This window comes from Betta splendens, chromosome 11 (genome assembly GCF_900634795.4).
Source record: "Betta splendens chromosome 11, fBetSpl5.4, whole genome shotgun sequence".
In the NCBI taxonomy this organism is placed as follows: Eukaryota; Metazoa; Chordata; class Actinopteri; order Anabantiformes; family Osphronemidae; genus Betta; species Betta splendens.
In genome coordinates this window covers 14,324,009-14,350,922 of record NC_040891.2, presented here as the reverse complement: position 1 = coordinate 14,350,922, position 26,914 = coordinate 14,324,009, and the positions used below count along the sequence as shown (strand labels likewise).

The following is a 26,914-nucleotide window of genomic DNA, read 5'->3' as shown; positions in this document are numbered from 1 at the left end:
ACAATACTGTTTGATCAGTTTTGTTTCCTTGCTTAGAACTAATGTGAAACTTGGTTATTTTATTTTTTAACTACAAGGCAAATACTTCAGCTAAATTCCTCAACATTGTAATTAATCAACTAGTAAAGTAGGACACATCTTGTTTTGAGTACGTAAGTGTTTGCAAAGTTTAAATAGTTAATTAACCTTTGCGTCACATTAGGGCATATTGTTTATTATGCAATGCAAAGTGATGTTAAACGTCTGAAGCTGAACCACCCGGAGGGGACTCACAATTTCCTTCTAACGCGCACTTGGCCTGACATTAAATGCACGCTTATGAAAACATAGACGATCTTTGGCAGCTAGTGGGCGTTAAGTTCCTCTCTCGCTCCCTCCCTCCGTGGGTCAGCGTGGGCGGCCCCGTGTGGCAGGAGGAGAGCGAAACACGACACCCCGCGAGAGGAAGGGGGGTTTGAGAGAGAGAGCACGGAGTGAGTGAGCGAGTGAGTGGAAAAAGAAAAGTGTGAGCCGGAGAAAGAAGAGCCGAGTTGGTACTTTATTCCTTCCAGGAGCGCCGCTCGTCTCTCTGCCGTTGAGGATGGGGATGGTGATGTGGAGGAAGAGTGGACCATGCGACGTCGTTCGAACCACTGGGAACAACATTTAGACTCGTCGCATTCCGTTGCTCCAGCACCGATCGACGGCAGCGCGTCTCCTCCAAAGTCCGACGTGCGCCATTCACACCCGGGCGGCTCAATCCCTCCTCCCAAGAGGCTCGGGGCAACTTTCCGCACCAGGAGACCCGTGCTGCAAAACAAACGACCCCGCACGAAAAAGTTTTCCAGACAATGTCTGTTAGCTGAGTGAAAAGGCAGAAGCTCGTGCGACGTTTGGCGGAGCGTTGAAGCTGGAAATCCGCGCTCATAATCGGGTCAGGTTCTTTCTAAGAAGCCGCTCGTGAGAACAACACCGGAGGAAGGAGTGGGGTGTCGCTGCTAACTTCGCTAGCGACTTGGCTAACGGCTAACTAACGTCCAAAGTTAGCAGTCGACGGGGAAAGTGGGCGAAGCGGCCGCGGCAGCGATGAAAACCCCGGCGGACTCGGGTAAGTCGACCGCCGCACTCGGACCGAGTAAACTTTCCATGCGCCGCTGTTGTTCTTACAATGAAAACAACAGCGGCTGTAGCTTCGGCGGCTAACTGTTAGCATGCTAACGACTCTCCGCTCCAGGGAAAGTGTGACTAAATTATGGCGCTAGACTGGACCCGTCCGACCCCCGTGTTATTGTTCCCGTCTCCCTCACGGGGCCACGTTGTTTTCACGCTCCGGCGAATCGAAGCGGCCTCAAAAACTAACTTTAAACTCTTTGCCTCACTTTGGTCAACTTTTATTGCTAAACCTGGACGCCGAGCGGTGGAAACCAGTTTGTTTCGAGTCGGGACCAGGATGTTGGGATAAAGTTGATTAAACAGTAGAAAACAGTGTGAATGTAAATAAGCACAGATAAGAAGCGCACGGAACGAATGCGACGGGCGCAGTTCTCGGCGCAGATAGCGGCGTTGTTCCCGTGGCCCTCATTGAAGAAGAAACGCTTGATAAAGTGCTGGAGGGAGGTGGGAGCCGTTCATTCGCTCCAGTCCCTAATCTGGCGCTGGACGCAGTGTAACGAAGTAGCTGCAAACGTTATTTAAAAGAATGTAGTTGAATGTAAAGCTCACGACGAGTCTGATCGGGGAATATTTGCATTTGGATTCGGTTTAAGCAAACTAAACTATGGTCCCATCAGATAGGAAGTGATTGGATTGTCGGCTTAGATTCTAGTTTAGAGCGTCAGTGGTTCATGTGTAAATGTGTTTGACCTCCGTTTGGAGAAGTTGGAGCTGAGTGGATTGTTTCGTACTGTAGGTAGCAACTAAGCCGCTTCTGCAGTTTAAATAGACCTTTACTTAGAAATCTCCGGCCCTGCTATTTGAAATTCCACTCATTTTTCTCTCTGAGCTGATTTTCCATCTGTAACTTATGATTTCCCCGTCTATTGTGCATTTGGGTGCTTTCAAAGTCCGTTTAGTCAGAAGTGTTGTGTGGTAATGTTGGGCAGGCAGAGCTCCAGTTCCCACAATGGATGTTTAGCAGGGGAATGCCACACCACAACACAATATCGTAATTAGAAATAGGACTTCTTGATCTCTGTGCTGCTTAAACAAAACTTATAAACAGCAACACAGGCAGCTTTTTCCACTGTGTCCAGGAGCTCTGCTGCACTATACATGTGCAAACCCTTATATATATTTATATGTATATGATGCAAAATGTAAAGCTGTATCCATAACAGGCACTGGGTGCGAGGCACGACGCGGGCCAGTTTCCAGTCAGTCACCAAACCATTCCAGCTCACACCTACAGGCAGTTTGGAGCTAATTAACCCAAGCCACATGTGTTTAGACTATGGGGGGAAACCAGCATGGCTTTCTCCACTTGGACCCCAGATCCCCTGCTGTGAGGCAACGGTGCTCATCAAAGTCCTGTTAGCAACGTAGCATAGCATATGGGTTTGTAATGACATAAACATGCGATTGTTTTAATATTCTTTGAATATGAGGCTAGCTAGGCTAATCCTGTCGCTTTTACACTTTTATGAAGGAACTAAGCCCAGAGAAATGATTTTGTGCTTTGGTTCAGGCTGTTGTTTGTGGGATGGTTTGACTTGGGGGCTTTTAGTAGTTGATTCATACCAACTTCCCTTAGTTTCTAGGGATTAAGGTAAAGTTGTTCATTATCAAAGGGTGAGTCAGACCTAGAGTAAAGCTGTGTACAGTAGGATGTAGGTCATAATTAAACAAATGTTTTGTGTTACATAAGATCTCACTGGGTAATCCTGATATGCACCCACATTTCTATATATAATTTAGACATATATATATGAGTCCAGTCTGGCCCACCAGCTCCAATTTTCCACTTGTGTGACTCCTTATATCAACAGCGCGCCACATGTAAGACGTCACTGCTGCAGACAGGCTGGGCCAGTGAGCAGCACGCTTTGTGTAGTGAAAGGAGCCATACATGAGTTGGCTGCTGTTATGTCTGCCGAGGGCTGGGCTGCTGTTTATGACTGTGTGAGTGTATTTATGTGTTTGTGAGTGAAAGTGTGTGCGTGCCCATATGTCTGTCGCTCTGCAGCTCTACCTGACATTGATGTGGTCACAACAAAGTGAGTGTTTGACTTTTGCCAGCGAGACCAAATTGCTCTTGAGGAAAACCAGTTGGTTGTGGGTTGATGACTCAGCCTATTGTAATTACAGGAAGACGGAGTAGACTTTGTTATTCGTACACAAACAGCTCTAACAACGCTGGTTAGAAAAGAGCTAATGAACCAGGAGTTTATTTTTCAAAAAATAGTCCTATTCGACCTCTGGGACCGACTATGGGTTGTTACTGCCAGTTACTGCAAGGCTCACAAGTGTTTAAGAGCTGACATACGGCCCAGTGTTTGTGTTTCAGACACCCTGTCCTTCTATGAAGAGCCGTGGTGTCATGTTCCCTTGGTTGGTGTCGGTCCACGCTGCCTGAAATGTGTGTAATAGCCATTTTATGCTCCCTGCATCCAGCACAGTGATTTGACTGTACTTACTATGATAGTATAAACGGGTTTATGGGTTGTATCTAATCTAAAAACTATGAATTCCCCTTGGGATCAGTCCGTTAGGCCGTAAACCCAAGGACACTGTCCAGGTCTCTGTTTTACTTTTCACCACATCACCACAGATTCCTTTCAGGAGGACGATACAACAACCTTAAAATCCCCTGAATTCCACGGCTCCTCTCCGGATGTGTGTTTTCCCTTGTTTCCCTCCGATTATGTGCTTACTCCGAGTGATCAGGTCAACCCCTGCGTCGACCCGATCACATTCCTGATTACTGTCGAGTCGAGTCTGGGCAAGCAGACGCTGGAAAAACGGCAGCCCAGTGACGTCAGCATTTCTCTGGTGTGTTATCAAGCGGTGGCCCAGGTCAGTGTTCCTACCAGCATCTCTGGACTGTTACGGTGGGTTTTTCCTGGATGTGTGTATGTACGGTGGCTTCAGTGACCCATACAAAGCTAATAGAGTAGACAAATCACACAGGCTGGGGCATGCTTGCCAAACAAACAGCGGTGCCTCACGCACAGGAAGGCCTCAGTCCGTCTGGGAGGTGAGTGTTGATAGAGATCCGTGCATGAGCTCTATTCACCATCCAGTTTGTAAAAGAACCACACAGACACATTTATTGTGGGTTCTATTGTCGCGTCGAGTCGTGGTTTGAAATGAAAACCTTCAAGGTCACACAATTTGTTAAGAGCCCCCCAAAATGTTTGAGCTCCTTTACACCGTCTTCTTTTGTTGAGCTTTTTTGGAAACGTAGTCTTTCCTGAATCTAACGCTGCTGTGAAATGTGAGAGCACAGTTGTGATCTCTGGTCCTTTCCTTTTATGTACACGCTTCACATCTACCTGACTCACCCCCTCCCATTCCAATTAGTGATATCCTACAGTTCTCTGGATGACTTTCAACAGTTCAGCTGTGGGTTGTGCATGCAATAACAATAGAGAAACTTTCCAGAGGAGAATACGGGTTACTGTTACTGTAATGCTCTGCTGAGACTGCTCTCTCCCCTGCTGTCAGTGCAGTTGTTGGCCAGGTGTTGAATGCTTCGTTATCACCCTGCCTGCCTCCTCACTATCTGTAAGTATTTACAAGTGTGAGCCTGTGTGACAGTAGACCTCCAGCAGGGCAGATCAAAGGACGGAGCGGGTCAAGTGGAACCAGAGACTCGCTTCACTGAGCAGATAAGGAAGACTTCTGCAACAGGACAGATGTACAGCACGACGCCTTCAAGCATACTGGGTTCCGGTTAAAGTGTTAGAAATCCCATGTGTTTGCACCTTTTGGGTTATTAAAATGAGTAGTTTGAATATGAGTAGGTCATTGTTCAATCAGCCTTTAACTATTTAACAAAGCAATCTGCTCAGGGGAGTTTCTGTTAAAGGTTCCTTTTTTGGTATTTGCCCTTGACCTGAATTGTGTAGTTTGTGAATCAAATCATGGCTGAGAGCGTAGAGAAGGTGCAGGTAGGTTTATGCTTGTCTCCGGCTGTTTTGACTGCAGTCGTTCTAACGGAGAGGTGTGTGGAGAACTGTGCTGTGTGTTATGTCTGTCATCTGTGATTCATAGGGAAAGAGAGAGGATGGAGGGATGGTGGCCTGGTTGGTTTGGCATCGTCTGTGAAGGGTTGAAGCAGACCTCTACCGACATGCGAGTCTCAGTTCTGCAGATGGGATAAAGGGACAGACTAGGTGTGGTTCTGTGTGGCTCCGTGTAATACTGCCCATATTACCAGTGCCAGCACTAAAGTAGTTACAACCAAGATGCTGTCAGAGCAGAAATACCCACCAAAGGCCATATGTTTTCAGTGAGTGTGTTTTCTCTAGGAGGAGTGGTCAGAGGAAACCTGCCAGGTTATGTTCTGGTAATTAGAGAGACCTGCAGTAGGTGGCAACATGGACGTTTTGGGGAATGGAAGCATTGACACGCACTAAAACCCAATAGTGGCATTCATTGGCCGCATGTTCCTACACCAGTGGAAAGTCTTCACTAAGAAAAAATCTGCTAATTCAGAAACCATTTGTAAAATGATGCTAAATAAATTGGATGCATTTTTTTCTTAACGGACCACCACAGGAGCCACGGAGGGAAAACGCTGCCAACAGGTTGCAGAGAACGAGGACCGTTTGGTTTGGTGGTTGTTTGGACGCGGTTGATCCAGTCCAGACTTTTCCTGCCCGTATATACACTTGTTGGCATTGCACCTGCATTTTTACCCCACACTGCTTGATTGAAAGTGTGAGATGTCCAGGTTTTAAGTTCATATTAATATTCTTGCATAATCATCTCAGCAATGAATCCTGCTCTGTTGGGTGTTTTGCCACCTATACTTTAAAAAAAATGCAGGTGAAGGTCAAGCAAAGACCTTTTACAGTTTCCAGAGTAACATTATATTAATATTCTTATCTATATTAATATAAGACACATAAGAGTGGCAGCAGTAGCTGTACCTTGAATCTAAAAAAATTAAAACCATCTGCCTCTGAGCAGTTCCTCAATTATGAAAGACACCGTTTCCTCCAGCTGATTGTGAATATGCACCACATGACCAGTAACCCTGAACACACATTTTATACCCATGACAAGAAGCAGCAGCTCATTTCCATTATAGCCGATAATTGTGAGGAAAGCCTGTCGTAAATCTCTCATTTGAGTTATTTTAATTACATTTAGAAATAGGTGCCAGACACTAAATCACACTATGGGTGTATCTAAAACAAGCCGTCATGTTCTATTTAAGCCTTTTTGCCATTTTTAGCCCAGCGTTATCTGTACAATAAGAGTTATACTATAAAATAACCAAGTCATAATTCTGAGGTTGTCCCATTTGAAAACGATGGTTCTGTTAATTGATGACTGTTGGTTGGAGGTGCAGATGTTTGAGCTGTGGAAGCCTCGGTTTGAGGAGGAACAGGAGCTCCGTGACAGATCGCGGTGGGTTCAGCAGAGCGTGCTGAGGGGCTGTGAGCCAACGCTGGGTCTGCTGGGAGCCCTGTGGTCTCCACGCCCATGCTGCGCGGCGTGTACTGGTGTGTTGATGTGTGTTGTGTCGACCCTAAAACATAGGTAGCCTGTGTTAACTGAAACCCTTCACTTCAACATGTCTCACGCTCGACGTGGTCAGACGAGCGCAGCATTGTGGGCCTACGGTGCACCTCACGGTGCACCCTTCTGTGTTGCTTTACATTATTCAGATGGTTTGAGTAGCAGAGAACCAGTTTTGCCTCTGTTTTAATTAATTTCACAGCAGTCACACGTTTTCCTAGCGCCGAGAGTGGCTGTTAAAAGGAATGTCGGGTTTGAGCTCGTCTTCAGATGTAGTTAAGCCATAAGCTACGGCGTCATTAGCAGGTTCTAACTGCAGGTTGGCAGATTCATTGCTGTCTAAAAGGATTTATAACTTCTACACATGACATGGAGTGAATGATCTAAAAGTGAAGGCATGCTGATCCATTAACCACTGAGCATCTCTTTGCATGTTGAAGTTATTAGGTTGAGAGATCTGTCTTCATTTACTTGGTAACTCGTAAGAACTAAATTTGGGATCCATTTGGTCCCGATGGGCTGTTGGTGGCAGTGATGAATGAGTCGGGTATCTGTTCTAGTGACATGAGAGTCAGCCAGTCAGACGTTCACTCACCCAGCTCGCCCACTCACTTTATTAGGGCCCGGACCCCCCACATGCTGAAAATGGGTGATGTCTGTCTTGCATTAACACACACACGCACACACGCACACACACTCTTCTAATTTTCTCACTCCCGCTAGTGAGCTCGACTTGTTCATTTGGGCTGCCATCTCCTTGCGGTGACGCCGTCGTGCCTCTGTCTTTAATGTTTTTACACAGGGAGCGAGCCACTCAGTCTAGAGACTAGATGATCCAGCTTTAATGTAATAGACTGAAGAATTAAGACTGCGGTGGCTCTGCCAATGAGGAAAGGCTGACTAACGCACCCAGACGTCGCATGTAGAAAGTCCCTCGCTAGCTGCTCTATGGTTTTCAAGTCATGGACACGCTCACCCAGAACAAATTGCTGTCACCACGATTGATCTATAGGCTACAAGTGTAGATCAACAGTTTAATAAGTGGCAGCTCTGAACCACAGTGTTTTGACAGTAATGACAAATATTCACGTTGGTGATGATGAAATTTTAAAAGGTTTATTTATGTTCCATGAGTTTTTAGGATTAGTAGAGCTGAGAGATGAGTCTGGCCTTGTACTCGTTGCCCTTTGTGGTTGATGCAAGGCGTATTTCATATATTATTAATAGCGTTTTTAGCCTTTTCTGTGTAATATGATGAACAGTTTCTTCCACGAACGACTGCAGCTAACAATGATTTTTATTATGGATTTGTCTGCAGATGGTTTTCTTGATTAACTGTTGTGTCTGAGAAATTTCACATTGTGAAATGTGCCTGCTGAAATTTCCCAGAGCCTCTGGTGACGTGTGCACTGGCTTGTTTTGTCTAACCAACGGTCCAAACACATCAGGTTTACCGTCAGAAATGACCCAAGATCTGTTCCTTTACTGTTGTTTAAACGAAGGAATTAAAACCTTTCTGTCAGTGAACACAGCTCTGTGTTCTGGCAGTGCCGCCATTTAACTGATGAGGGTTCATGACTGCTTTGCTATCACATCTCTCTGAGGTGAGTCGGGACCACACAGCGTCTGACAACCAAATGTAAAGGGAACTTCCTCCAGTGGAGATCGCAGTCGAGGACGTGCGTCTGCATTCAGTGCACAAATATGCGCATTCCTGTCTGATATGTGCTCTTGACACCTACTGGTAATAAAATCTGCTGTGTGGTTGATGTTCTGCTGACGTTTTAGGACGTTTATTCCAAATGGATCTTCCTAAAGAATAGCTTGCTTCTTCTTTCCCTTTTTGTCATATCAGTTCACGTCCCTGGCTGAAGCTCTCGCATTGTTGAGCTGGTTGTCCTACTAGTTGTAATCAGCAGTGGAGCCTCTTTGTCTGTGTGGAAAGATGCTGAAAGGAAAGCGGCATTATGGGAAGGAAGGAGGGGGAGGTGAAAGGAGGAGATGAAATTTGATTGGCAGGGAGTACAAAAGTGAGTCACTCCACCGGCTCCCTGGATTTGGAGCTGCGTGTGTGTGTGTACATACGTGTGTGTGTGTGTGTGTGTGTGTACGCTAGTGTTCGCTTCTCAGTCCAACAGTTGAAGTCACACAATTTTTGTTGTTGGCCTCGTGTGTGTGTGTGTGTGTGTGTGTGTTGGTTGGAGGAAAATGAAAGTAGTCTGGCGAGCAAACCACAACACAGAAGCCAGATTTAAAGGCAGATATTTATCTTCTCCGTCTCTGAAGTTTCCGCTGCACCACTGCTCTGCAAATCGCTCATCGTGGCGTCACGTTGTAACTTTGCTTTGCCTACGTTTTCCTTAATTAGGTTAGAAGAACAGCCCAGTAATCGCTCCTATCACTGACGCTAGTACAAGTTCACGACACCGTATGACATCATTCAGTCTACACTTAAAAGCCTTCGCAGTGAAAGCATTTGAGTCCGATTTAGCCCATTTCCTCATAGTTTATTTTTGTTCACGGCTGTGACTTCATATCCTAGATACATATTTCACCTGTTGAAATAATGGCTTCAGTGTCGGATTGAAGAGCCCTGAGGAGGCACAGTTCTGCTTTCTGTCATTTTTATCTGAAAGCCCCCAGTTATAGACGGGTCTCCTGATTCATTTTTACCAACTCTCCACTGGCTTAACGTTACTTGGCTTCACTCTGGAGGATGTCAACCTTCCTCATTTCCTGCAGACAATGTATCATGACGATGTTTGTGTGCACATGTGTCTGCACAGATGAAGCACATCTGTTCTCCCCCAGTGCACCTCTGCATGAAGACAGACAGAGTCATATCTCACTCTTTGCTCCTGTGTAAATCTCTCTGGCTCATATTCTGGTTCATGCTCACTTGAGTTCACACACACATTGAGTTCACATGTTTGTTGAGCTAAAAGTTGAGTGCAGCTGAATTCCACCCTGACTGTAGAAGTGAGCATGCGATGTGCAGAGAGGCGGCCAGAGCTCGTCTAGGCTGCATGTTTACAGGGTTGTCATCTCTGGAGGGAGGCGTGCTCCGACAGGCTTCAGCGCATGCTACATGCGCAGATACAGGTAATGCAGGTAAAAGCCAGTCTTCTTAAAATCCCTTTAACACGTGACTCAACGCCTGTCTGTTCACCGTCCTTCACTCGGTCTGTTCACGTCTGTGACGTCCACTTTGAGCTGCAGCTGCTTTAACTCTACCCCTTGTTGAGCTCAAACAACGTGGGCAAGTTTCCAGCAAGACATGATTTTGACACCCTCAAATCAGCCGTACAACCCTGAAGGGCCTGATAAAGGCAGCGGGAGTATCCATGCATATTAGCATGTAATGACTGAGTCCAGGTTCACTCACAGACAGACAGCCCCAGTCCAGAGCTGACTTAATCACAGCCTTGGCTGCCTCCAAGCACACGGCAGGTTTCTGTCTGGGAGCCTCCGCTGTCTCCGTCATAGCAGGCACGGTTTATACACTTAAAGGCTTCCTTTACGACTCAAAGCTTCACTCCCCAGGCGAACAAACTTCCCTCGTTCTACTCTGTCGTCTGTCTTTCCTGGAGCCTCGTATCCAGCAGTGAAGCGCTGTCTCTTCCCGAATGGGGGGCGCTTTGTTTAGTTTGGATGGCGGGCGGTCGACGGGAAGCGGCGTTTGAAGAAGACGACCACGTCATCCCTAGCAGAACCAGTGGCCCATTCAAACCAGCCAGTGCCACCGCTCCAGCTGTGTTCACAAATGTGGCTCCGCTCATTATGAGCGCATATGAATACCTGATGACAAACTGCCTCTTTTGTCAGGAAGCGCGTAGTCGTACCACTTGATCACCACAGATGTTGTTTTAAACCAAACACACCTGACTGGATTCCTATCGAGGGTTAAAATGAGGTTTTTTACCTGAGGTTAAAATGATCTGTGACTAGTAATCAGGCAGCTTTTATTTCTGGCGCCGATCCTCCTCCTGTGTGTTCCCTTTGAGTCTCTTTGTTTTTCGGTTGGGAAATGAACATGCACAGCGCACATCCTGATCCACATCTACATCCTAGTCTAAGAATATCCAGCGCTACTGTTTTTAGCCTTTCTCTTCGTCTCTTCCCCTTTGTTAATCTGTCTCTCCACATCCCTTATGTAATGGAGAGTCATGTGAGGGGAAGGTTCACGCTGTGCACCTGTGGACATCATCCTCCTTCCCTTTGATCTCGGTCTCGTCTGCCCTTCTTCACCGCTCCTCCGGCCTTTCCACCTGATTTCCTTCTCATACCGCCTGTTTGTCCAACCCCTCCCTGGCGTTAAGCCACTGGCTCCTCGAATCCCAACTCCAACCTTTAAGGGTAATTATGAGATCAGCTCAAGCGTTTTTAAACAGTAGTTTGAGGCTCACAAGTCCTCAATAAGGCAGCGTTGGATTGTCTGCTGTTATCGCAGTATTGTAGACAGGTAGTTTACCCAGCAGTGCACAAGTGGAACCCCAGACAGCTGGCTCTGCACAAATCATAATTCATCTTCTAAAACTTGGCTGACTTCTATTTTTCCGAAGGAATGACAAAACAACAAGCTAAGTCTCAGTTTCAGTTCTATGCCTTTTGTTTTTATTTGTGATTTCTCCACACGCTTGACTTTTTGCAGAGCCAGTGCTCTTCACGCCCAACGGAGATTCCCCGTTTCCTGCTCTGTACCCATTTATTTCCTGTCTTTCTGTGTTGTCCTGATCCCATCGCCGATAAACCGCATCCAGATTCCAGTGGCCAGCCCCTGGCCATTTAGTGTAGCCTCTGCGCGCCGCTCATTAGCCTGCAGACAGACACGGACCGACCTTTCCAGTAACTAAATATAGGCGCACCAAAGAATAGGAGGAAGGGAGGGAAAAATAAACGGGCGATAGATGGATAAATGGAACAGCATGTTAAAGAAACTTGTTGGGACACTAGGGACCTAAAGGAGGAGGTCGTTTGTGTTTAGGCTCCGCGGCTGCAGGTTTTTCAGACAATACCCCAGTGATGGCTATCGGTAATTATGAGCAGCGTTCCAACTGTGGTGACGCCAGAGTCCCCAAGAAAAGCCCTTAGCTACGGATTGTGGCTGCATGGATCCAGTGTTTGCTTTGGAAAGGAAGAACGCAGGTGGCTCGAGACTAATAGTAAATGAGTTTTTACCCTGATATAAATAGAATCCAGTGAGGCCTGAAATGGTGTGTTGTACCTCTGTCTAACAATCTGAAATTCTTCCTGTCTGGAGTGGAGCCTGCCAGATTGTTCAAAGGCCCTTGGGTTTGCTTTTCTCCTTCACTTTTTATTATTTCTGCAGCTCTGCATCGAGAGCTCGTGTGCTGTCATCCAGTGTCATAGACTCATTTGAAGAAGCCGTAAAACAAGTGTAAATAATACAGCTGGCTACTGATTAGCAACAGTTGCTTGCGTTTGTCCACAAAGTGCCCATTCATGTGTAAATGTGGGTCTTTACACAGGCACTAAGTAGCTTTACAGCCGTACATTAAATCACTCTAATAAGTCACGTTCTTTAAACGGCTATAGCAATGCGCCACATGTCGTATTACAGACGTATTATTGACCCTCTGAAAACTACAAAATACAACATTTACTGAGACCCACCTTAACGACTCAGTGCGTTTGCAGGTAGATGAAGTTATACCTACTTAATGAGGATCCGGTGCCTGTCTTTCAGCAGTATCTGCAGAGTAGTGGTAACGGCACCACAAAAGCAAAAGTTAGCAGGTCCGTTTAGAGGTCAGTAAGGGCGCGCAGCAGATGGAGCCGATGGTGACCGCCCTCTGCTGGAGACACCAAACACCGGGCGTAAAAGTTTGAAGGTTCAAACAAATGTTTGATATTCAATTTGTTTTCTCTGGTGGTGTTTGTAGGAACCTTGTCAATGAAGACCTGCTGATTGAAGCTTGTCTGCTGAATCGGTCCTCTCGCGCCCTGTTTACACCAACTGTCTGTTCATCCCTGTGTGTTCTCACATTACATAAAGCACAGCTGTTACAGATGAGCGTCCGACTGGACCCCGAGGTGCGTCTGTCGGGATCAGCTGTTGAGCCCGTGCCGCGGCAGCGGGTCGGTTCTGGCCACCGACTTCTGGCGCATCGCACCGTCACGCCGCAGCTCTGCCCGTTTGTGCCCAATCTCTAAACTCTTTCAGCAAGTTTGTGTAATTGAATCATATTTTGTCTTGTTTGTCGTGACTCTGCCACTTATTTTTAGCGCTAAAAGCTTTTGTTGCTAGGAGACCGTGTGTCTTAGGAGAGGCTGAGCGAGGGAGGGACAGAATGAAAGAGAAAAGAAAGAGATGGCAGTGGTGTTGAGGGGGAGAAAGGCGGAATCTGTGAAAGCTGAACGACAACCAACGAGCTATGAGTCAGCTGGGACATCTGCAACACACACATCACACACATGCAGTGGGCATGGTTGCTATTCCTGTGTTCTTTGTGTGCTCTGTGCGCCCACGCATGAACCCACTTACCTCTCCCCACTAACCTGTTTTGTGTCTGTGTACTTTTGTGTGTGTTAGAGAGAGATATTAGCTCGCCCACTTAGATTTAATGCACTCCTGCTGTGTCGTATACGTAAACACGTGTCCGTGTCCGTGCACGTGCGCATTGAGGGTTTAAGTGGATGTGTTTTTGTGGGGCCACTGGACCCCATTATGCAGCAGCGTGTCACAATGCCTAACCTGTCCTCAATGACAAGAGTCCTATTGTCTGGACGTGTATGAATCATATGCTTGTACCCCATTAGTAATGTGCCTGCAAATGACTGTTATCAACTTTCTCAGCCAGCTCGTCTGTCTTTTGGCTTCTTCTCTAGCGCCATAGGAGCACGGAGAGCAGCATGTGGTTTATTAGTCACCAGGAGTGGGTCTGTTTTTCAGGATATTTTTCTCCTCTTCCTTTTAAGAGATGTCTCTTGTTAGATATGTTTTGAGTTTGTTAGCTGCCGCCCTCAGAAGAAGCGAGCACGAGGCTGTTTTAAGAGCCACTGTATTTGAAGAAGTTTGCGTGAGTGAGCATCACACATTGATTTCTTATATTTATAACCACCAGTGTTAAGTCTGTTTCTGATGCCGCTCCCTAGAAGTTCGTGACAACACACAGCTAAGACAGATTGCTGTTGTTCTTCATCACATCGCTCTAAATGCACATGCATCTCAAATGCATGAACAGGTTACTGCTTATGTAGCTCTGTTGTACTGGAAGGTTGCTGTGTTACATTTGTTTTGCAGTGCTATGGATTTATGGGTAAAAAAGGAAGGATCAGTATTATTCTTTGGGCAAATTTAAAAGAAAGTTGAGACACTGTACGAGAAGGAAGAATGCTGAAACTCTGCCCCACCACAGTTCTTGCAAAATTTGGCGTCTGTTGGACAGAAACACTGCAGCTTGAAGCGCTTAAATGTGTCCTAAAGTGGAAAGCCGTTACTCAACCCGCGTGTTTCCATTATTTAGCCAGGCGCTGAGCACAGCGGAGTTCAGTCTGCGGAGCTTCACCTCCAGTGACAATACAAGCAGTTTGTCATGCAGTGAAACACGACAGAGTGCTTCCTGTGATTTGTCTCTTGAATTCTACTTGACCTTTTGCGACTTTGTGGAAACACCACGTTGTAAACACTAGGTTTTGCATTTGCAACTGTATAATGTGGCTTTTTTTCTCTCTGAGTCTGAGTTGGGTTTTCATAGGTTGTAGTTTACGGATGTCACTTGTTGTGGTGAGACTCTCCCACTGTTAGTCAGATATGTATTACTACCACAGTCATGGCTGCCGTTGCTTCACATATCAGCGCGTTGCTGTCACTTTTAGCAAAGTCAGCCATTTCTGAATGCAATGCATTACTTTCAGGAAAGACAGCAGCAATGTGGGCAGAAGACTCGTGACTCGTGACAGAGACTCAGCAACGAGTCTGTCTTCCTAAAAACACCGGTTCGAGTGTGTGCCAGAGGTCTGGAGGTTGTTTCAGGTGTCTGTCTCCTTCCAGCGAGTCTCTTGTCCAAATGTGGACTGATAATAATACACTAAATTGTAATCCACACTGCTACGAAGCCATTGTGTGAGTGTCGACCTGTGTGTTGGTGTACGTATAGTTCTCACAAGCACATGCTGCTGATACTCATCTGTAATGAAAGCCTGATCATTTCATTAATCACCATGTGGGCACCAACAGTGAAGCTCAGTTATTTAGCTCCAGGTGTGATTTTCCTTTTTCCTTCTACACTTTTCCAACTCCTCCTCTTTTCCGTCTGGTTTTATGTTCTTTTGTGCATTCATTCTGCTTCATGTCAGCCCCCTAAAGCAGTTTCCCTTCTCCTAATACAGACAATACACATCTGCTTCTTTAGGAGCTCGGTTGTGGGTTGTTGGTTGGTGTTATGAGATGATCATAAATGACGCGGGCGTCACTTATGTGAGTGCGACTGTGTCCCAGTGTGGACGGACGCAGGTCAGTGGGCCACAGCACAGCAGTGAACATATCCCTCACCATCTCTGCTATAGATATGACAGGCTTTGTAGAGTGTGGGAAACTGATTGTAACCTTGGTATTTAGGGTTGTGTATTTCTTTACAGTTGCATAAACACACACACATAAAATTCCGCATTGTTATATTGTGCCCATATGTTTCCCACCCTCGGCTTTCTCAGCCTGATTGCCAAGGCACATCTGGTCCTAATGAGATGTGTGTGTGTCACTAAGCCTTTGGTATTCAGCCTTTCAGTCTGGCCTTGTGTTAAAGTGGTGTTGAGTCTTTTACTGCCACCCACTGCTTTACAACACAAAGCCTATACTTTTAACTGTTGAATAATAGTGTGTGCTCGTATCAGCCTGGGTTCTGATAGCCGTTATAAAACCACAGCTTATATTTTGTCTGCACATATCTCAAGGCCTGTTAATCTGGTGTAACATTGCTGATTATCCAGCTTTGATGCTGATTGCAGTCACGTTTTGGTCTGACTGTGCTACGACAGTCTGTGTGAACAGATTTAGCAGAAATGCTCATTACCAGCTTCTCTGGAACCACTTGGTTCTCCTCTGTGCTGTCACAGAGAAACAACAAGCCATCTTGCATGTTGCTGACTAGGCATCCCACAGTTTTGTCTAGTATTCCTTCACATGAACAACCACTCACTGTCGTTCTCATAGTGCAGTGTTGTTGACCCTGGTCGTGGAAGCGGCTGCTGTTAGTAGATGGTTGGGGACATCAGTGGGATGAGGATCACACACACGTGTACGATCACCCACCTGAACATTCCTTGGTCTCTTTCCCCAGGGTTCGCCTTCCCGGAATGGGCCTACAAGCCCGAGTCAAGCCCGGGCTCCAGGCAGATCCAGCTGTGGCATTTCATCCTGGAGCTGCTGAGGAAGGAGGAGTACCACGACGTCATCGCCTGGCAGGGAGACTACGGGGAGTTCGTCATCAAGGACCCAGACGAGGTGGCTCGTTTGTGGGGAGCCAGGAAGTGCAAGCCACAGATGAACTACGACAAGCTCAGCAGAGCACTGAGGTGAGGTGGGAGTGGGTGAGAAGGGGGAGACGGGTGACACCCCCGCACTACATGCAAACAACAAGGTGAAAGAAATGTACTTGCAATTTTGTAGTAAACCTCCACAGACTCTACAGCCGCTTGTTCCTGTGCTAATAAATTAGCCACAGCTCATACGAACCTGTCATGAGCAGCGCCACATTTCAAGTGCAATAACACCTGCTGAGGGATGAAAGAAGCCGGAAAGTAACGATGAAAGCTCGTTTTCATCTCAGGTCTTTGCCATGACCTGTGCCTGGCTTATTTACATTATGGTGAGTTATAAGAGCTGCAGGCTTTGAACTGGGAAAGGACGCGGCCGCTGTGTTCAGCCTCCTTTCTATTTATGGTTGAATAACAGGAACATGTTCTCCCTGCTCACTGTTCATCCTTCATTAGTATGGTTGTGAGCAATGCCATTGACCTCAGAGTTTGATCTCCTCTCTCTATTTTAAAACCCGCTCCGAGTTGTGCTTTATGCTTAATTGCATTGGCGTGGAATGTATTTTTGAAGTGAACCAGTGTGTTGTCATGAATCATTCACTTCACCACGTGCTGTAACTCCAGGGTGACAACCGATTTAGAAACGCTCACCTTCGCCCTCTGCACATCACACGTGGGATGCTGCAGTTTTCTTTAGCTGCCAGTCTGTTCTCCTCTATGTACACAAACACACACACACACACACACACACACACACACGAGCAGCTAGTCATCCGTGTCGCCTCCTGTGTTGTAGGTTGGTGTGGGTTATAGTTTGCCGTGGTGATGAGTAGTTACACTGCCTCATCACCACACACACACACACACACACACTCACACAGGCACGCACACACACACACACACACCCATACACCCACATACATACACTTAACACCCTGTTATATGTCAACCCTCCTCCAGTCCATCTGTGTTGTTTGTTTTTTTTATCTTTAACATACCCTCATATGACTGCACACGTAACCAGAGCACTTGTATAGAGAGGACACTGATGGAAGCAGCCTTGTTGCTTTGGTTTGTTAGAGGAAGTAAATCTGCACTAAATTGATTTGACAGTTACAGATGATTATTTAGACGATTAGTGGATTTTGTCTTAAAGTTTTTAAAGATTTGTCAAGATTTTATGTACTTGACATAATGTTTTTAGGGCAGGATTTCTGTTTCAGATAACAAACCACCAGTGGAAGTCATAGGACCTCATCCCCGTTCGTGTAAACAATCATCAGACTCTGTGTTTGAGTTCTGTGCTTTGTGACTTTCGGCCCTTGCGTTGTTGGTAATGAAGGTTACTAAAGCATGTGGAGTCTGTGGCGTTGCTGTTGAACTGTTCTGCAGTTTAAAAACTTGAGTCCTGTCCGTGTCCCAGAAGCAGCCTCTTCTATTCATTCCACTCTCCTTGTCTTGGCCCATGTTTATGTTCCTGCTTGCATTCAAGCCACGTGGAGAACGCCATGTTTGCTTTTGCCATAGAAAGTGTTTTGAATATGAGGTGATGCACATTTGTTTTTAGTCTTTGTTTCCAAAAGGATCAGTAACATTTCAGGGACACACTTTTACAGCGAGTAGGTTCCATCAAAGCAGAGCTGGAGCCAGACTTCACTAGAATGTGCGGTTTGTAAACGCTTTTATATGAATGAAGCGCTGCTAATGAATTCAGGTCGTCGGGAGAACGCGCCTTAGATGTGAAGTCTGATTGATGCTTCATTTGAAGCATGCGTGTGTTTACGTGTGTGTGCATCCATGCGTGCACTGTGTGTCTAGACCTGCTTGTGTGTGTTTATGACGCAGCAGTTAAGTATATTCAGTCAAAGTCACTGTAGTTTATTTGAAGGAAATTCAAATGATCTTTAAAGAGCAAGAGGCCTTGAGCGAGCGTGGGTTCTGAACGTGAGACTGGCTGTGTTTGTGTGCGCGCGTGTGTGCGCGTGTGTGCGTGTGTGTGCGTGTGTGTGCGTGTGTGTGCGTGTGTGTGCGTGTGCGTGGGGGCCCCCTCCCTCATGTATGTGGCACATTTCTCCAGTTCAGTTCAGGCTCCTTGCATCTTGTCCCACGTCTGGAACATGACGTCCCTTCAGGTGTATTGCGTATCCAGCCGGGCTATTGTCGACACCCACCTCCTCCTGAATGTGTGTTTACTACATGTTGTGTGACACTTCTGTAGCATGTGATGATTTCTGCTTGACACTTATATTTGTCATTTCCTCTTCTACAAAGTTGCTGTAGCGAGATTTGCACCTCGGTGTAGATCAAGTGACTTTGTTCTCATGGGTTTAACGTACTTTTAGGGCTCAAAGTAACAACTGCTTCAAATGTTGTTTTTTTTTTTTTTTAAACTAATCAATAGTGCTTTTAAATGTTGGTCGATACATGAATCAACAAATCGTATGATGTTTTGTGACTCGTGATGAGCTCAAACATGATGTAGCCTTAGTTTACAAGTCAATTATGGATTAGCAGTAGTGTGTTTAACCAGTGTGTAGAGCTGTGCAGAGATGAATGTGCTGGAGCTCCATGTTACTCGTGAAGCCGTGGGTGTCTTTGTCGGCAGAGGCCCTTCACTCACTGAGTCATTGAGGGACTGGATGAGTTCCTGGTTCACTCACTGCTGCTCTTGGTTGGTTCTGTTGTACCAGGCTCCACTGACTCAACCTCTGTTTACATTGTTGCAGCTTCATCCTTAGTATTGATGTTTAATGTTAATGTTCATGTATGTTCATACATGTTCATATCTTTATGATGTGGAAATCATTTTCATTATCTACCAATGTTCATGCATCATTGTGTAGCTGTGTGGAAAGTCCAAGGCTCAGCTTGTTTTTGGCAAAACATTAGTTTTTGGTTTTTTTCCAAGTACTTCCAGGAATGAGTTTTGATTCCATGTTCAGACTAAAGGTTGTGTTTTAATATTACACCATTATCTGTATACAACATGGAACATTATTACATCACAGCTGAGTAGTGCTGTTCACCCTGGTTTGATTTTCTACTCGATGATGGACCTCGGTTGGCCGTTATGTATATTGTTCATGTGGTTAAAAATAAACTATTGATATTGTTGGATGGTTGTATTAAGAGAAGTCGATGGATGTACAGCTGTGGATTATTTTACGATCAGCATTTTCTGCTCGCTGTCAGTGAGAGACTTGTTTTCAACAGAATCCTTATTTTTATGTACAGATTTCGGCCTACAGCTCTTCTACTGGAAAAGATGAATAATTCATTATGTTTCCCAGAATGAACAGACCAGCCACAATTGAATGAGAGGCACTGATTTAGAATGTTTTTTGTGTAAAAAATCTGAATGTGTTTTGGTCCTGAGGCTGTCGATGAGTCACAGGGAGCCATTTTATCATCTCTTACATGAGCTGTCAGCAGCTCTGTATTTACGCCTCTACATCGCTCTGTGTATTGATGATGACTAATGCACTCTTCCTAATGGATCCGCCGGGGTAAGATGAAGTCAGAACTGCTGCCTCACTTCCTTTGGTAATCACAGTGAGAGTTTGAATTAAACCGTGTGCTCACACTGTGAGCAGCTTGTTTAATTGCCGGCTGTACACGAAGTAATGTAACATTATCATGCAGTGAAGGCTCCGAACAGCCTCGCGGAGCTGTCTGATGCTTTACTCCTAACGTCCCTGATATGAGATCGTCTGCTGCGTTAATATAGGTTGGATGATGCGAAAACATCAATTTAGAGGGATTAAAACAAGTCTTTGCGAGTTGAAAGCTGAATGAGTTTGAGGTGTTTGGTCCTTGAAATAAAAGCTGAAGGACTGAAAGCCCTCTAATGGCTCTACCTATCGTTTCATGCGCTTCAGCAGCTATGCAGAGCAGCACAAGTAGCATAACTACTTCACACTGGTGTGGACGTGAGAAAGGTGCAGGTCTGATTTGTGAGGAATGCTGAGGCCGACCTGGTGAACATGGTTCCAACGTCCACGCTGGCCGCACAACTGGAGACGAGGAGCTGCATGTTCACAGTCTCTGTCCTCCTTTCCTCAGATACTACTACAACAAAAGGATCCTCCATAAAACCAAAGGGAAGAGATTCACCTACAAGTTCAACTTCAGCAAACTGGTGCTGGTCAACTACCCCTTCATCGACATGGGCTCCGGTATGTACACACTTCTACCATACACTCCTCCCTAGTTCAGCTTCAGCTGTGTCTTAAAATAAGTAATAATTCTTTAAACTTATTATTTTTCTCTGCCTTGGTGACATCATCTAGTTTGAAAAACTATTCAATAGCCTTAAATTCACTTTAGTTTCCTGACAGCTGTAACGTTCAACAAATATTAGTCAACCAAAATATCTAAGTCCATATTTTGGCTCCTGTTCTAGTCAGTGTCACAGGGAGTCGGTCGGTCTGGGTTCTGTCTAAACAGCCGACTATAGGCAGAGACGTATGAGTGTATGTCTATGGAGTCAAAACAACAGAATCTGGTTGAAATCTCTTAGTTAGTTTTTATAATGGCTTATTCAATCTGCCCAGTGTCTGCTTGCTGTTTTTAACAGCAAGATAGTTTTTAGCTATCTTAATATCTGTTACAGGCTTATTATTTGTTACATCCCATTATATACATTGAGTAAACTCAAATAATATTTGCACATTGACCTGTTATTCAGAACCATCCTGTTATGAGGACAAGTCTCACAGTGTATCTGATCTGAGCTGTGTGGGTGTGGGCGTTGTTTATACTCGTCTATGGAGACATGACGTCCCAGCACACCCCCTCCTCCCCCCTCCTCCCCCCTCCTCCCCCTGAAGCCGTCTCCCGCTCTGGTCCCGGCCACCCAGTGTAATCACAGCCCATATGGAGCGTTGGATACTGGGTGACATAAGTGCAGCATGAAGCTTGAATTATAGCCTGTGTGTGATGTGGCCCACACGCTGACATGTTGTGATATGATGGTTTCATACAATGGCCGCACGCACACATGCCCACGTCAGCCTGGACCGACGCTGTGCAAACGCCGACGCTCAGACGTATGCGCGGACAAACCCGCGTCGCCTCTCGTCATCTTTGACACACATGCCGCGTACATGAGGGAGCCACACACGCGCAGCCACAGGGGGAAAAAGACGAGCCCAGCCCATGTTTGTGATGGCAGTCACTGACTTTTCCAGTGTATAAATCTGGCACGTGCGCGGATGCCAGGAATTTATTGCAGTGCCACAGTCTCCCTGGCAGAAGAAAGGGAGCGCAGGCGCTGGAAGGAAAGGCAGCTTGTGGCTTTGTGGAGCCTTGAGTTTCTGTCTCTGCGCCTGTGACCCTCCGGGTAAAATAGTTGAAGTTATGGGAGACATGTGTCCCACTGTCATTACTTACTTATCCCTGTCTCTTCTGACTAAATGCCTGACTCTCCAAATTTAGAAACAAAAGCATTTTTTCTCTCCCTGTTGGAGTTGAGCCCTGCAGATTGTTAGTACTGCGATTTAAGCTTGCTGGCTGTACAATATCCTGGACGTGGACGTATCTGCCTGTTCTGCACACGTCATTGAAACGACAACATTCGAAAAAGTCCCTCTTTATTCTGCAGAAGCCACAATCTGAAGGCGTAGCTCTAAAACCGCTTACACTTCTTTTCTCTTCCATCTTCTTTTGGACTGTGTCCCCACAGGCCGAGGGGTCCCCCAGAGTGCCCCCCCAGTACCAACCGGAGGGACCCACTTCCGCTTCCCCCCCTCCACGCCCTCAGACGTGCTCTCGTCCAGCGAGGAGCTGCGCAGCCCGGGAATGTTCAGCAGCGTGGCCCGTCGCATGGCGCGGGGCTCCGTCAGCGACTGCAGCGACGGCACCTCCACCAACTCGGAGCTGGAGGAGGCTGTGGGGGCGGATGAGAGGGGCGTGGGGCCCGAGAGGGCTTTCAGGGGTCTTCTGCCCCCTCGCCTGACTCACGAGTCTCTGTTCAGGGTCTACGGGGGAGGCCCAAACCCAGCAGGGCTCCCCAGACCGGCCCCCAGGGTCCACCCCGAGCCTTTGTCACCATTCCCTGTCTCCCCCCTGCCTGGCCCCGGGGGTCTTCTTGCCCCAACTCTGTCCCCAGCCCTTTCTATGACTCCCACCCCCCACCTGCCCTACACCCCATCCCCCTCCCTGTCCTCTCCCATGGTCGGCTCTCATTTCTCCTTCAACCCGGAGGACATGAAGCACTACCTGCAGGCCCACACTCAGTCGGTCTACAACTACCACCTCAGCCCCCGAGCCTTCCTCCACTACCCCAACATCGTCATCCCTCAGCCCCATCGCCCCACTCCAGAGAAGCCAGCTCCCCATCATCTCCACGGCCCCCCCCTGCCGCTCTCCCATTCGCTCAGCCAGCACCCTGGAAGTGGAGAAGATGTGCAGCAGCACCCGTCACCGTTCAAGTTCAAACTGCAGCCACCTCCGCTTGGGCGCAAGCAGAGGGAAGCTGGAAGCTCACTGGCTGCTTCTGCCTCATCCTCCTCATCCAGCCAGTCTTCATTTACTGGTTCTAGTCAGACAACTAAATCCATCCTGTCCACAGGGGCTCCGAAGATCAAGGTGAGAGTGCTGAGAAATGAATGATGGAGTGTTTTCACTTCAAAAAGACGCATGAGACACATCAGTCATAAAAATAATTCATATTCTTCTTCTGCAGGTGGAGCCCATATCAGACATTGAGTCAGAGGAGGAGGAGGTGGAGGTGACTGACATCAGCGAGGAAGAGGAGCTGAATCATGAGGAAGAAGGCGACATCTTTCCCCCGACAGCTCGCCACCATCATCACTTGATGAACAATGAGCATCGGGCTAATGGGAATGGCAGCAGCCCCTCTGCTGCTCCTCCTCCTCACAGCAACCACGATGACGACCCTGATGACGACGAGGAGGTCTTCAAAACTCCGGCCACTCCTCCCATCGGGAGCGGAGGCCTGGCCTTCCCACTGATCAACCTGAAGACCGAGCCGGGTCAGGCGGCTCCCATCAGCCCCGGAGGCACACGCTGCATTCCGCTCAAGCTGCGCTTTAAACGCCGCTGGAGCGAAGACCAGAAGATGGAGGCGGACGGAGAAAGGGACGAGGCAGAGGACAAGAAAGTGAGAGCTGAGGGAGAGGAGGAGGTGGAGGGCAACAGCAAGCACGCAGGCGGGAAGGGGGGAGAGGTGGAAAAGTTGGGAGGGAAAGGAGGAGGTGTTATTCTGGGGTTGATGCTACCACCACCTCCCACACAGCGCAGAGCCAGCTCCGAGCTGCAGAGAGCTACAGCACAGCTGTCTCTGGAAAACACTGGCTGCTGAGCGTCGTGTGCACAAGCACAGACACGCTCTCAGAGGATCCAGCTCAGACACACAACACACACCTCTGGGAGTCTTCAACCACCCGGGCAGCAGTTCAGCCTTAAAGGTTTTAGTTTGACACAAATAAGTAAGAAACTGAAGTTGTTTCATGTTCGTTGTGCATCTGAATATGTACATGCATCATGATTAGGTAGTTCTGTGCAGGAGCTCCGTGAATTAGTCAGAAGTCAAACATTTTCCTACATAGATGACATCTACATGATTCAGAGGAAGAAAAGAACAAGATGACTGTGAGACTGTCAGCGTAATGATCTATATGCACCCATATTACACAGATGTGCCCACGTAGCCTCTAACGGACTGAAGACACAGCCGTGCTCCTGTTGTGACTGCGACTCTAGATGAGCAGACCCACGCTGACCCACGCTTCAGACACTGCCTTGTCCCACACAGAATCAAGCTCATCACACCAGTCCCCACCGTGTCTTCAATGGCGTGTGAGTTTGACTGGTGCAGGTTTGCGTTGGCTCAGAGGCAGCGTATCGCACAGCAGTAGATTGAATTTCTCGCTCATGCCTGGCTCACTTGAAGGTGATGAGCCCTCCACTAGACGTCCCTCTCTTCTTTTTCCTCCTTTGTGCTCGCCGGAACACGCAGACGGATCCTGATGTCGCTGAAACACTTTTAACAGCCCTGATAGAGATTACAGAGGTGCCTCTCTGTCTGCAGCAGGTCACAGCATGGAGGGCAGTGAGAGTTGGGGGGGGCACCCCTCTGTGACGGATCCTGTAGACTGAAGGGGGTTTTTACTTTCCAGAGGAGATTAGAAAGAAGAGTGTAACAGGTCCTTTCTCCTGGAGCAGCTATCGGACTGCATCAGGGCCTCTTCATGCTCGGCTCGTTCACTACAGCGTATGAAGACCTGAAATGAGGACAGACAAACTAAACCTGAGGGGAAGGAGGATTTGATGAACTGACTTTGACATCTCAACCTCTGACCCGTCATATGGACTAATGGCTCTGTTACACTCACTGTACAGAAAACTCAGCCTGGTATCGGAGGGAAGCTCTGCATCCTCCTGCTCCTCTCTCTGCTTTTTCAGCGAAACGAGGAAGCGGCTTCAAGAACGGCTATAATTAGACACCCTTGTTCATGATTGTGTGTGTGTGTGAGGACCCAAAGCTGGTGTAAAAAGGCCTCAAGGATACATAGTGTCTCCGCTTAGTGTGTCCCTGCGTGACTTCGCACAATGTTTTTGGGGGGTTTGGAGGTTTGAGGGCATTGTAGTATTTTGTGTCTACAACACACAGATCAGCAGCTCTCTTCTGCATTCCCGCTTTCTTTTGTAAAGACTGTGTTCTTTCTGTCAGAGGACCCATGTGCCTCCTGAAAAGCATGGGACAGTATTTTAGGGCATTTGCAGTGATCTGGGGGAGTTCTGTATTTTGGAGACAATAGCGGAATCTGTTCATGTGATGTTTTCATGAGCAAGTATTGAAGTGAACTGATTTTTGTTGGGAACCATGTAATGAATGTTGAGCGTCAAGGTGAACTCAGGCAAAACTTCACTGAGATACTGAGAAACATTATTTTTAACAATGTTTTATTCATATAGTTTAAAAACGCCCATTTTGATTGTGCCTTTTTAAGCCAACATGAGTTTTATCAAGGGTCCCCAGCTAAATATTTTAACTAACACACACACACACACACACACACACACACACACACACACACACACAGTACCATCATGCCTTCTGCTTTTGTAAGAAAGATACAGAAAAAATAAATCTACACCTATATATTTTATTCAAATATATTGAATTCAAATATTATATTTCAATATGGTCGTTTGATACAAATCAGGAGAATCCTACTATTTTTAATGGTAAAGATATGTATATATTCTAATAGGCATATTATTACCAGTATAATTCAGCCTTTGCCTTCTCACCCTTGCCTTCTCTTGACCGTTGAGCTGCCGTAACAAAGGCCGCTGGTATCAGAGTTTTATATTTATATTGTAAAAAAAAAAACAGTTATTGTGTGTTCAGGGGACCGAGGGTGTGTCGAGACAAGGATGAGTGAGTGAGAACACTTAGCAGACCTGGGTCACGTCATATTTACCTTCAGTGGGTGTATTTGTGGAGTAGCAGGGCGCGGTTTGCCACATCAGGACGGGGTCCAGCTGTACAGAGGTAGATGTTGCGTTATCGTTTGGGCTCCTGGCTGGTGAACCCACCTGTCTGAGTAAAACTCCACTGACTGATCCACATCTGTTTAAAAGGTGTGGAGGCGCAAGGTGGAAGCACAGCTGCATGTGTAGAGACTGATTCTGATTGGACCACCGCTGCTCAGAAGCCTGGTTTGAGCATCGAAAATGGACCTGAGGAAGTTTGTGTGAATGAGGGTCAGATGCTCCCACAGCGAGTGGCATCACATCCTCACCCACCTCACCCTCACCCTTCTCACCCCCAGCCAGCCCCACCCTCACCCTCAACCAGCTCATTGAGTTATGGTTCCTAACGCAGCGAGTGGACTTGAATGGCTTGGTCTTGCTTTGACGTGCAGATTGTCCAACCAGCTTCCGTCTCGTTTCTCTTCACACATCGTTGTTTCTCAGATGTCTGTCCTTCAGCGTGCTTCAGCTTGCCAACATTATCAGCATTCCTCTTTTAAAAAGCCAGGGTCAGACCTTCCACATCTTGTAGTTTATTTAGTAAAATATGCTGACAAAGGCACCTGAGGCAAGTTTAAGGACAGATGTGGCAGCTGACGAGTGTCTGGGGTCTGAAAGCGAAGACGAGCAGCTGTACCTGAACCGTTCACAAACAAACATGCCGCAGTAACCGTTTCCCACCGGGTAAATCTCACCCCTTGATTTTATTGACGCTGTTCTTATTTGCTTCTGTGTTTTTCCGACATATTACCGTTATCTTGTAATTATTATATTATTAACATTACTATTTTTCATTAATTTGTACCCTCTTGCCATGGCATGACCTCTTCTCCATGAATTCCTGGTTGTCTGTGGGTTTTTGTTGCAGTTGGCTCTCTTCTCTATGAACCTGAAGTCGGTGCAGTTTGTTTTTGTTTTTACTTACAATGATTTTCTAACCACGCGACCATGGACAAGAGGAGGGTCACATAACCCCACATGATATACAGGGGAAAGAAGCAAGTGTTTTTATTTTTGATGTTCTGTCAGAAAAAAGAGAAATGTACTGTTTAACCATTGTATTATTTGAAACGTGTCCCCTGTCCTCTCTGTCTCCCCCCCGTCCCCGTCTCTCCTTAGTGGTGAGCTCCCACTCACGAGGGGAGACGGAGACTGGTTTTCATCATGGAAGAAGTGCCTGTACTTCTGTTCATCTTCATTTGTAATTAAACAATTATCAGGGTTCATTAAAAAAGGTAAAAATGGA

General features: G+C 46.7%; 1 protein-coding gene across 1 annotated transcript; it reads left to right on the top strand.

Moving 5' to 3' along the window:
• The first annotated feature begins 406 nt into the window (after positions 1 to 406).
• On the top strand, positions 407 to 26,914 carry erf (Ets2 repressor factor). The gene is made up of 5 exons (XM_029166944.1): positions 407 to 1,087; positions 15,969 to 16,203; positions 20,227 to 20,339; positions 21,848 to 22,752; positions 22,850 to 26,914. The coding sequence occupies exons 1-5, from the start codon at positions 1,066 to 1,068 to the stop codon at positions 23,486 to 23,488; spliced, it is 1,914 nt and encodes a 637-aa protein (XP_029022777.1). The 5' UTR covers positions 407 to 1,065; the 3' UTR covers positions 23,489 to 26,914.